At 50.9% G+C, this 12,381-nt stretch overlaps 1 protein-coding gene across 1 annotated transcript; it reads right to left on the reverse strand.

Annotated features, from left to right (window-relative positions):
• Positions 1 to 8,419: 8,419 nt before the first annotated feature.
• LOC136373116 (zinc finger protein 436-like) lies at positions 8,420 to 11,008 on the reverse strand. The gene is made up of 2 exons (XM_066338069.1): positions 10,443 to 11,008; positions 8,420 to 9,835 (listed from the first exon to the last, which is right to left on the reverse strand). The coding sequence occupies exons 1-2, from the start codon at positions 10,492 to 10,494 to the stop codon at positions 8,913 to 8,915; spliced, it is 975 nt and encodes a 324-aa protein (XP_066194166.1). The 5' UTR covers positions 10,495 to 11,008; the 3' UTR covers positions 8,420 to 8,912.
• Between the last annotated feature and the right edge of the window lie 1,373 nt (positions 11,009 to 12,381).

Consider the following 12,381-nt stretch of genomic DNA (forward strand, 5'->3'; position numbering starts at 1 on the left):
GGAGAATTCCACTGGAGAATTCCAGGGGCATCATTTAGACTCCTTCTGTCCATGAAGTGAATATGCCACAGCAAATGTTCTGGGAATGCTGCTCTCCTGGAGTTGGAAGTATTTTAAGATTTGTAAGTCAGTCAGGCCTGTGGGCATGTTCCTGTTGTGGTGTAATAGATTCTATGTGAAGTTACTGCTTAAGTTTCAGTTAAGTCTTGGTGAGGTTAAGTGAAGTGTTATTGGTCCTTTAAGCATAAACTGTGATCAAATCCAGGCTCAGTTCTGCATAGGGGTCTGCTGACCCTTGTGACCCCACCAGTGGGGTCTTCCATATTCCTTTTTATCCTTACCCTTTTCTGGTTTTGTTCCCCTCCCCCAGAACCTCCTCAGCTACCACATAAATAGTTTTGGGTTTATTTCAGTTTGGATTAGTTGATTTTGGCTTTTTGTTTCCTTTTTCTTGGTGTGCTTTAGCCAACCAGTAATCATCTCCTCCTCTACCCCTCCTTCTCCTTCCTCCATCCCTTCTCCTCTTCTCCGCAGGACCAGCACTCACCGTTGGACTCCTGGGCCTCCCAAACCTGTTGCATCCCGCAGGAGGAGCAGATATGGAGCTGGGGCAGGCCAGGCTGGGGCAGTGCTGGGTTCTTGGCTGTTCCTGCCCACACATGGCCCCTGCTGCAAGCTGCCACCACGACAGCACGGGGTGGGGGTGCAGGCTGGGTGCCTTCCATCTTCCCCCTCCCCAAATTCCCCTCCTGGGGGGCTCTAGAGGTGAGGTGCAGGTGGGGCCCATGTGGGGAATGTTGGGCACTGCAGGTCTGCATGGCAACTGGTGAGTCTTCAGCCAAACCCCTGCAGAACTGGGGAATACCCTTCTGCACCAGGGTCCCCCCTGGCCTCATCATCCCCAGCTGCTGCACTGTGCAACTGCGTGTCCCTGAGAGCAACCTGCACCTCAGGGGCCTGGAGCACTCTGCTAATAAAGAGCTGAAGATCAATGTGAGGAGACAGGGTCCCATTTGGAAATCCGAGGACTGTTTCTTGCCAGTGCTTGCATCGTGGATACAGCCTCAAATGTGTTCCAGGGATGGGAGCCAAAAGGGGTCAGGGGCACAGGGTTATTAAATGGGACAACTAGGGCAGGTCTTGAGATCAGGGTCCAATAAATGAGAAAAAGTGGGGCAAAGGGGTAAATATGAACTGAGGGGACTAATGAGGACACAGAGGTGTAACACTGTGGCAAATTTAACCCAGTGGGGTTCAAGGGAAAGAAGAACATTCTGGCATGGGTGTATATATGGTAACAGGGTGACACAAACTTAACAAACCAATAGAACAGTGAAACCTAAGAAATATTAACGTGGCTGCAAAGCCCTTAGGAGGGAGGTTTTCCTCACCATGACCTAAAAGGGTAGCTTTCCCCGTTTTTTCCTCGGTCCCTCCAGGGCTGAGGCACAGCTACCTTGGGGATAAGGCCCTGGGCCTCCACACTCAACCTTCAGCTGTCTCATTTCAGACCCCATGCCACCTCTCCCAATCCCATCCCACCCCTCCCAATTCACATCCCACCTTTCCCAAACCCCATCTCACCCTTCCCAATCCCTGTCCCATCTTCCCCAGTCCATATCCCACCCCTCTCGATTCACATCCCACACCTCCCTATGCTCTTGCTGCCCCTCTAGGTTTTGGAGTGCTGTGGGATTGAATACTTTTGGGGTGGTATTGAGTCATTTTGTGGTAGGATTGAGCCATTTCGGACTGGGATGGAGACACTTTCAGTGGCATTGTGTGGTTTTGAGGTGATGGAGAGAACCCCTCACTCTTGGAGTACAAAGCAATGGAAGGAACTCCTCCAAAATCCCTCAAAAACCCCAAATCCTCCTGAATATTCCCAATGCTACAGATTCCCCCCCCAAACCCTGTAAAATGGTGGGTGTTTACACATCTTTGATGAGGTTCTTTATTTTTTACTCAATTTGGGGTGTTTTTAAAGGATGGATCACAAGAAAATCAAGAATTAAAGAATTTACATGTCAGCATTGAGTATCCATGGGGTTGGATTGGGTGGGTGAAAGAGCCTTTTTTGAGAGGTCCCCACAAAATTGTCTCCGAAATCTTGGTCCTACCAGTGCTGGATCACCACGTCTGTGACTGACGTGGATCGCCAGGTCTCTTCCCAACAACTCTTCCTGCATTCTGAGCACATGTAGGGCCGTTCCCTAGTGTGGACCTTGTGGTGGTAGATCAGATGGGAGCAGAGGCTGAAGCTATTTCTGCATTCCAAGCACTGGTAGGGCCGTTTTCCAGTGTGGGTCTTTTGGTGGCACATCAGCCTGAAGCTCTGAATAAAGATCTTCCCACATTCCAAACACTTTTAGGGCTGATCACCATGTGGATCTTCTGGTGGCAGTTCAGGTTGGAGGTCTGGCTGAATCTCTTCCCACATTCCTCACACTCATAAGGCCATTTCCTCGTGTGCATTCACGCTGGTGAATGAGGAGGTTGGAGCTGTTGGCTGAAGCTATTCCCACATTCCAAGAAGCACTTGTAGGGCTTCTCTCTGTTGTGAAGCTGCTGATCAACCACCAGGTCAGAGCTCAGATGCCTTCTCAACACAGGGTGGGTCTTTCCTCCTCAGAGCACCATGGGCTGGGTGTGCAGGCCCTCCTTGTGGGGGATTTCCATGGCTTTTCCTCCCTACTGACTTCATGTACCATGGAACCACTGAAAATGGCTTTTTCCATAAGGTTCTGCTGCAGGGATTTGCAGCTGCCAGTGTGTCCATAACTTGGGGTGAGCTTGGTTTGACCAGTGATGTACATATGAGCAGTTGCTTCTTTACACACTTTGCCACAGTGGGAATTTTTGTGGGCATGCATTTCCCAGCATGTGCCACCCAGATCTCGCCTCTGCCAGGCCCAGAGTCAGCACCTTGCTGTTACTCCCTTCTGTGCCTATGGCAAAGTCCTTCTGTGGCCTTGACAGTGTTTGAGATGGGCAACTCTGCCCCCAAAGTCCTTACACAGCCTGACCCATCACCCACCCACAAATGATCTCGCACCTGCCCTGAGTTTTCAAGGAGCTTCGATGACAGCTCCAACCTCAGCTCCCACCTGAGGATTCATCATGGCCAGAGACTGATCTCTTGTGGGAAGAGCTTTGGGCAGAGCCTAGGGGAGAAGTCCTGTGTCTGTGCTGGTTCTGGTGGGGCTGGAGTTCATGGTCTCCACAGGGGCAGCTCAGGGGCTGTGTTTGGGGTTGTGCTGAACACGGGGCTGAGAAGACAGACATGTGTTTGTTCTTGCTGAGCTCAGCCACAGCCGAGACCTTTCCTGCCCCTGTGCAGCCGTGCTGGGGATGGGCTGGGGGTGCTGGGGAGGCTGGGAGGGGACACAGCTGGGACAGGTGACCCCGACTGACTCCAGGGATATATTCCAGACCTTATGGCATCATGCTCAGGATAGAAAGTGGGGGGAAGAGGGAGGAAAGGGGGGATGTTTGCAGTGGTGCTGTTTGTCTTCCCAAGTCACTGTTCCACCAGATTGGGCCCAGTTCTCCTGGAGCTGCTGAGCGCCTGCTTGGCCATGGGAAGTAGAGAATGAATTCCTTGTTTGTCACTGCTTATGTGCATGGCTATGCCTATTAAACTCTGTTTGTCTCAACCCATGCCTTTTCCAGCTTTTATCCCTTCAATCCTCTCCTCAGTCTTGCTGGTGGGAGAGTGAGTGATCAGCTGCGAAGGACTTGTGGGCTGGCTGGAGTTAAACCAGACAGATAGAGACCTAGAGACCTAGAAACACATTTGTGGTGATCCACATGGGTAGAGACCTGGAGATTCATGGTCTCGGTGACCCCTGTTGAGCAGAGACCTGGTGATGAGTTTGGGGGGAAGGTTGCACAAAAGGTGGGCACTGGTCCTGGGTGGAGGAGGAGAAGGGATGGAGGCAGAAGGGAATGGGGGTAGGACTGGGAAGAGGAGGAGCAACGGAAGACAAAGGGAAAGAAGAGATGCAGGAAGAGCAGGCAAAGGAGGATAAATGGAAGGAGGAGAAGGGAGAGAAGAAGACGAGAGGGAAGATGAGGAGGGATGTAGCAGGAGGAGAAGAAGTGGGAGGAAGAGGAGGGATAAAGTAGGAGGAGGAGCAGGAAAGGGACAAAGGGAAAGAAGCACTCGGATCCATCGCTTTCTGTACCCGCAGCCCCATAGCCCACGGGAGTATCGTCCCCTGCCCCCATCCTGCAGGTGGCCAGAGAAGGGGAGAAGCTCACCCCAGATATATTGAGGGGTCCTTGTTCTGGCTTTTCTTGTGGGGGGATGCTTGGAGCTTGAAGGATTCCAAAGCTGAGCTGCAAATGCCCCTTGGAGGACTTCGGGTGGGGTCCCTGGGAAGTGTTTTCCTTTTTTGGGGGGTGGTCCCCTGTGGCAGCTGCCCACAGAACCCTGGCAAGTGGGCAGGAGGATGCGGGTTCCTCCCCTCAGGGGATGGGGTTTGGGGTTCTTGGCAGGTACAGAGGAGAGCGAGGTGGGCTGGGGGGGGAAGCTCTGGGACCTCTGGAGTTGGGGGGGAAGAGGGCCGCTATAGGGACTGGGGACTCCCGGCAGCCTGGAGAGAGCAGGAAGCGTGGAGAGAGGGGGGCCCGGAGAGAGTGTCGTGGGCAGAGTGGGAGCTTCATTCAGAGTTCATTAGAGAAGCTCCCTTTCAGTAACTAGGTGCAGAAAGTACCCCCAAGAGCCCACATAAACCCACAAGCCTCCTCTCCTGGCCTTCTAAATCCCTTCTCACAGAGAGGAGCTTAGGAGTGGCTAAAATCAATCTCAGCACCCCACTTTGTCAACAGTTTATGTGTAAAGAATTACATATGTGTAGTTAAACCTTTGTATAACTCTGTGTTACAAGATTAAAGATGACAAACCAGATACATTATTATAACAATTAGGCAAAAAATCTTAATCAGAATTATTTGCTACACGTTATAGGAGCTATAACAACTATTATAATGCAGTGCATTATTCTTAGTGCAATACTGAAGCAATTTTACTAAAGCAAACCCAGTTATTAAGTAGATTGATGCTGCTCCCCCATAGCAACGACCGGAGGCAAATTCTTCTCAGTCTTCAGGTTTGTCTTGAGGGGCAAACTACTCCAGGGAGGAATCTCCATACCCCTCCAAGGAGAGAAATGTCAGGAGATGCTGGTGTTCAAATTTGGGATAGGACTTTTCTAAAGTGCTGCCCTATCGGTCAGATGAGCCCAGGCTGTGCCAGCTCAGCAGCTCTGCAGAAGCCCACAGTGGTGTCACTTGGTTGTTCCTTTCTCTGGGGACTTTTTCAGCTCTGCCACACCTTCAGCTCCCTCTCAAGATGTTGAACTTTGGGATGTGGAACTTTGGAAGAGTCAGGCTGATTTCAGCATTATTCATGCCAAAACCAGCATGACTCCCTTGCTTCATTTCCCACTGGGGGCTTTGCAAACAGGGCCTTGTTGGAGTTGTTTGACCCCATTCCAGGTATCTGGCTTGCAGAAGGTGGACCCATGAGAGCTTGGAGGATGGAGGGAACCCAGAGATGAGGGAGCATTAGGAGAGAGGTCCCTGGGAACTTGTCACTCTGAAACAGAGTTGGGAAAGAAGACACCCCTAAGACTCTCCAAACCCTGGGCACCCACAAGTGAGGGACCCTGGAGAGGGGGACCTGCAGGACCCCCAGCAGCAAAGAGAAGCAGGACTCCCAGAAACCCGGAGAGGGGGAACTCCTAAGAGGGCTTTTTTGGGGGCTGAATCTTGGTGGTTCAGGTTTTGGAGGCTGAATCTTCATACTTTGGAGGGTTTTTTTTTTGGTTGAAACATGATGTTTTGGGGCTGTCTTGGTGGTCTTGGAGGTTTTGGGGGCCTAATCTTTGGGGTTTGGGTTTTTTTCAGGCTGAATCTTGGTGGTTTAGAGGTTTCAACAAACATGGGATGCCCAGTGACCTATAGAGATTGTTGCCTCCTCCGAGGTTCAGGAACAGCACGGCAGCCAACCCCAGACTGCTCGGGCCATCAGCTCACAGACACCAGTGTGGTGAATGAAAACTGAAAAATGAAAATGCCAAGGAGGAGAGGGAGGGGTGTCCCCCCCTGCAGACGTTCAGCAGATGTTCAATAGAGAGTGGAAGACAGGAATAAACTAAAATAAGAAGAACTAAAATGATCTAGGAGACAGGGAAACTTGGGAAAAATCCAGAAGAGTGTTAATTATATTGAATTTATTGGCTCAGTGTTCCAGCAAAGGTATTTATATCTAAGTTTAATGCGCATGTGTAATTAGGAAAGGTCATTCACAGGACACAGATGAAGACCATGAGCCTTCATCCGTACAACCCCCAAAGGTGGGGAGACCCCCTAAAAGGGGATGGTGGAACATGTGCAGTAAAGGCAGAAATGGGCGGTGATGAGGGTGGTGATACAGATCTTACGAATCGAAAATGGGAGGATATGGGTGGTGACACAGTGTTAAAAAGGGTCAAACAGGCTCTTTCTCTTTGTACTGGGACAGATCAAGTCCTGCTCTGTATCCTGTGGGATGTATCCCGTGGTATAAATTTGCTCGTGTATTATTTTTAGAACCAATATATTATTTACTATTAACAAATTATTGTAACTTTTAAGCTGCTCAAATTAAAATCGTTGCTATATTTAATTTTGTTCAGAGGTTTATTTTTTAGAATTGAAAATTAAGCAGCACAGGCATTTATAACAACTCTCTCTCTATCTGACTGTTACGCTATGTCTTTTCTGTGCTCAATCGCTTTGTCCTCACTCTGGGAAGAGCTAGTGCTCTGGAAATTTCATCTGCTGGCAGGAAAGAGTTACAGCTTGCCCAGGCCTGGTGCTCATGTGATCTCTGCCCAGCGGCAGTCAAGATCTCCAAAAGCCACAAAAATTAAAAAAAAAAAATCCTCAAGCCGGCAGATCTCAAAGCAGCCCAGCTGATGAAAGGCTCTTTGCCCCCACCCCTCGGTCTCATGTAGGGTGGGCCCAGCTTGAAGCAGCTGCAGGTTGCAAGTTCCCCTCCACCTGCTGGGGAAAGGGCCAGGGCCAGCTCCATCCCACAGGGAGCGGCAGGGTGTTTTACAGCTGGAAAACCCATCGGGCCGGGGGCACATCATCCCCTCTCCCGGCCTGGGAGTCACGGAAAAGCCCGGGCCCAGGCAGGCGCCAGGCCGTCCTGGCCCCTCCAAGAGAAAGAGCTGGAACTGCCTTACCTCCTGTGAAAGCAGAAAGATGAGCTCAACCTTCTTTCTGGCTTTTAAAGCTGGGTGACCCAGCGGTGTATCCCTTGCATGCAGTTGGCTATTTTGAGTTGTCAGTTCAAAAGAAATCACCAATTGCTCTTCACCATCTGTGCTAAACCAACACACGTCCCAAAACTAGCAGAAAGCAGCAGAGTCCTCCTCGAAATGGATTCCCTGTATCGCTCCCTATGAAGTCCCCCTTCCAAGCACCAGAGCCACATGTCTCCCCTTTCTCCCACCACTCCCCACTCAGGATTCTGGATGCTCCAAAAAATTGCTCAGGATGGAGGCATCCAAAAACCCCCTCAGGATTGGGGAATATCCCAAAATCTCTTCAGGAATGGCGGATACCCCAAAACCTCCAGAGTTTTGGGGCCTACCTTGAAACACCTCAGGGACATGGTCCCCCCCATCCTTAACATACCCTATCTTTTGCTATCTTATTCCAGATCCCTTCCTACCACTCCCAAAATTAATTCCAGCCCCTAACCCACACCCCATGACTCCCAATCTCACCCCTCCAGGATATGAAGATCCCCTTTCCAAGCCCTATTTCCTTCACCCCATCCCACCCCTCACAAACTCCATTCCTCTCTTCCAAACTCCATCTCACTCCTCCTAATCCACATCCCACCCCACCCCAAACCCCATCCCAACCCTCCCTATTCACATCCCACTTTCCCAATCCGCACCACATCCCTTAACACCCTTTCTGGGGCTCTTGAGGGTGCTGTGGGATCACATAACTTTTGAGGTGGAATTGAGCCATTTTGAGGTGGAATCATGGCCTTTTGGGGTGGGATTGAGCTACTTTTGGTTGGGATTGAGCCATCTTCAGTGGGATTGAGTCATTTTGATGTAACTGATTGATTCCTCTTGGATTTGGGCTGCAAAGCAATGGAGAAAACTCTCCCACATTTCTCCAAATATCGCCCTGAACCCAAAATCCCAGTAAAATGGTGGAGGGTTAGAGGTTTTATTCAATTTCTTTACCCCAGCCTTTGGTGTTTTTAAGGGATAAACAGGAATCAAAAGAAAATCAAGGCCAAAATAACATGATTTACATGTCAGCATCATGTGAGTGTCCCTCACTCACATGATGCTGTGAACGGCCCTATGAGTGTCCATGGGGTTGGTTTGGGTGGTTTTTTATTGGTTCTCCACCTTGTATTAATAATAATAACTTTTATTCATTCTCCACCCCAGTGTGATGTTCAAAATTTTCAAAATTTTGGTCTTTGCCCCAGTCCATCACCATTTGGCTGTGCAAGACACTCGTGTGCCAGAGAGAATTAGAATTGTGGAATTATTTAGGTTGGAAAAGACCCTAAAGATCATCCAGTGTTGCTTCATGCCAGAAGAAGAAATGATTGGATGGAGGAGGTGAGATTTTTTGGGATCTAAAGTCAACAAATCTGCTCTTCTCAATGAATTTCCAACATCAGTCTGTGTCCCAATGGATGTTCCTGCCCATGTCCATCCAGGTGCCTATGGGCAACCAGGAGGATGTGGAGACAGGCCAGGTCTCTTCCAGTGTGGATCACCAGGAACATGGTGATCACATGGAACATGGGTCACCAGGGCTCTGCCCAACATGGATCCTCCAATGCTGTTCCCACAGTTGGGGCACTTGTAGGACTTCTCTTACCAGTGGGTCCGTTGGTGTGAGGTCAAGGCAGAACTCTGGGTGAAGCTCTTCCCACACTTCAAGCACCTGTAGGGCCTCTCCCCAGTGTGAACACGCCAGTGCTTGACTAGGTCAGGGCTACGGATGAAGCTCTTCCCACAATCAGTGCACTGAAAAGGCTTCTGCTCCATGTGCATCCGCTGATGCATGAGGAGATCCGAGCTGGTCTGAAACCTCTTCCCACACTCAGGACACTCGTAGGGCCGTTCCCCAGTGTGGACACGCTGGTGGATGACGAGGCTGAAGCTGCGGTTGAAGCTCTTCCCACATTCCAAGCAGTTGTATGGCCGCTCCCCTGTGTGCAGCCTGCGGTGGCTGATGAGGTGGGAGCTCTGGATAAAGCCCTTCCCACATTCCAAGCAAATGTGCGGCCGTTCCCCAGTGTGGAAGCGCTGGTGGTATGTGAGGCTGGACCTCTTGCTGAAGCTCTTTCCACATTCCAAGCACCTGTAGGGACGTTCCCCTGTGTGAAGGCGCTGGTGGACCACCAGGTCAGAGCTCTGGCTGAAGCTCTTCCCACATTCCTCACACGTGTAGGGTCGTTCTCCAGTGTGGATCTTCTGGTGCCGGATCAGGTGGGAGCTCCAGCTGAAGCTTTTCTCACATTCCAAGCATTTGTAGAGCTTCTTCCTGTCATGAAGCTGCTCATGGATCACCAGATCAGAGCTCTGGCTGAAGCTTTGGCTGTCTTCCTGGCACGGGGGGGGTCTTTCCTCCTCAGAGCTCCCTGGGCTGGGTTTGCAGCTATGCCTCATGGGGGATCTCCGGGGCTTTTCCTCCTTGTTGACTTCCTGTGCCTTGGAGCTGCTTAAAATGGCCTCTTCCATGAGGTTCTGACGTAGGGATTTGTTTTCCCTAGTCTCTGTGTGCAGCTCATTCCCTGGGGGAGGAGGCAAGAAGGAGAGGAAGGTAAAGGAGAGGAAGGAAGAAGGAGACAGAAGAAGAAGGAATGAGTGAGTCAAAGGAAGGAGAGGAGGGATTGAGGAGAGAGGAAGGAAGAAGGAGCAGGAACAGGGAGAAGAAGGAAGTGAGGAAGGCAGAAGAAGGAAGAAGGGGAGGAATGAAAAAAGAGGAGGAAGGAGAAGAAGGAACAAAGAAAGAAGAAGGGAAAGAAGGAGGAAGAAGAGGAAAGAATGAGGGAAACAAAGTAAGAGGAAGGAGCATGAAGAAAAAGGAGGAAGAGGAGACAGGAAAGAGAAGGAACAAGGAGAAAGAAGGAGAAGGAACAAGGAGAAGGAAGAAGAAGGGGCAAGGAGGGGAATGAAAAAGCAGAAGGGAAGGGAAACAAAGGAGAAGGAAGGAGGAAGAAAGAAAGAGAGGAAGGAGATTTGCCTCTGTGCCAGAGGGAAGGGGAAAGAGATCTCTCCCAAATTCATACCCAGCAGGACAGCACTGGCAGCAGGGTTGTCCTGCAGCCAGGGGCGATGCCGGGCTGGGAGATGAGGCAGAAAAGAGGGGGAAAGGGGGAAAAATTACTTCCTCCTCACCTGTCTGGGTGTCCCAGGGCATCTTTATCTTCCTTGCAGTCTCCTCCTCCATCCGGCCAAAGTTTGGGAATGAGAAACCCTGGTTTTGGTGGAATAAACAAGATGTAAGTATGCTGGATTGGAGATTCCTCCTGCCCAAGTCCACCTCTAGAAGTCAATGGGCATCTTCTCTCTATAAAAGCCTCCAACGCACTAAGACACAACCCCCAAACCCCAAGATTCAGCCAAAACTCCTTCTATAATAGGAAATGCAGCCCCCAAAACTGCAAACGGCCAAGATTAAGCCCCAAAACCAATATAAATACCAAGATTCACTCCCAAAAAACCGTCAAAATATCAAGATTCTGCCAAAGAAAAATCTCCCAGAAGTTCCCCCTCTCTGGCGTGTCCACTTAGGTGTTTCAGTGGTGCCCCTTGTCCCAGCTGCTGGGGTTCCTCCGTGTATTTGGGATCATCACTTTCTGGGATGCTGGGGGTTCTGAGAATCCCAGAGGTCTCCCCACTTTGAGGTTCTGGTGGTCACTCTTCTCTGATTTGCTGGGGGGGTCCGCGGGTTGTGTCGCCCCTCTCCTCTTGTTGTTCCCCCGCTTAGGGCTACCGAGGGCTTTGGAAGGAAATCCTGTTGTGGGTGTTTTTCCCCCTGGCTCTCTGCTTCAAGATGCTGGGTGTTCCAGAGTCCCCCCGTCCCCCCTCATTTTCCCAATTTGGCGATCCTTGGGGGAGCCCTCTCCAACCCCTGGCTGCCGGCGGTCTCCCCTTTCTGGGTCCTCTGGTTTTGGGCCCCGAGGGTACCCCCCTCCAGGCTACTCTTGAGACATTATTTTTGAAGAATAAAGTTCTTTAGTTAAACGAGATATTGCTGACGTAGACTTCCCTTTGCTAACTAGATATTGTTGAGGTAAACTTCCCTTTTCTTAACAGAAGCCAGATTTAAGGAACTGATAAATCAGGAGACCTGTCAACGTAATCAATAGACTCCAAGAACACAATGTGATCATAAATCAGATAGTCCTTGAGAAAACATGATCCAAGTGTCACCAACACTAAAAGGTTAAAAAGTCTAAGCGAGGAAGACCCATCTTACTTCATCATTTGAGACTCCACCCCATAAGAAGGACCATGACCCATTCAAAGAACAAACAAACGCATGCCTAATTGCTTTTTGGCTAATTACCATACGAAGCGGGGAATGGGACGGACCAGAGTTATGACTCTGCATTTGTGGTTTGGGTATTCAACACTCTTGTACATAAAAAGACCCTGTGATCATCTGTAAATTGCGGTGTGTATTTGGGAGCCATCCCGCACGCTGCCCGGCGTCGTGATAAACACACACTTTGTAACTTCAAACTGTTAGAGAGTCTTTGTCCGTCATAGTTGGATATCGGTATTAGATCAATATCCATATTTTTTAACAAATCACTCTCCCTCTGTGCTCCACACCGCTCCAGGCTGCTGGGGACCCCCCAGCCCCGCTATCGCCTCTCTCCGGTCTCCCCTCTCCGGGGCTCGGTTCTTCCGGAGGGCCCCCAGACCCGGCGTCCCATCCCCGCGCCAGCACCGGCCGACGGCCCGAGGGCGGGCTGACAATGGAGGCAGCGGGGCCGGAGCAGGAACCTTCCCGGCGGCTGCAGGGAGCCGGCATTCCCCGCCCAGCGCCGGGGCTCTGCCGCCAGCCGCCACCGGCGCCGCCCTGGAGAAACCCGACCTCTCGGGGACTCGCCGCGATCCCCCCAGGGGACATTTCCGGCTCAGCTTCGGAGTCTCGGAAGATCCAAAGACCCCCCTCCCACAAAAACTCTACCAGGAACCTCCCATGATATTTGCGGAACCTCCGCCGTCACCTGCGGGATGCCGAGGGCAGGACCGATGCTCCCGGGGCGGGGGTGCTGCAGCGACAATGAGCTGTGAGTTGTGGGCTCCTCCTTTTCCTGCCCCT

Source organism: Sylvia atricapilla, chromosome 31 (genome assembly GCF_009819655.1).
Source record: "Sylvia atricapilla isolate bSylAtr1 chromosome 31, bSylAtr1.pri, whole genome shotgun sequence".
NCBI lineage: Eukaryota > Metazoa > Chordata > Aves > Passeriformes > Sylviidae > Sylvia > Sylvia atricapilla.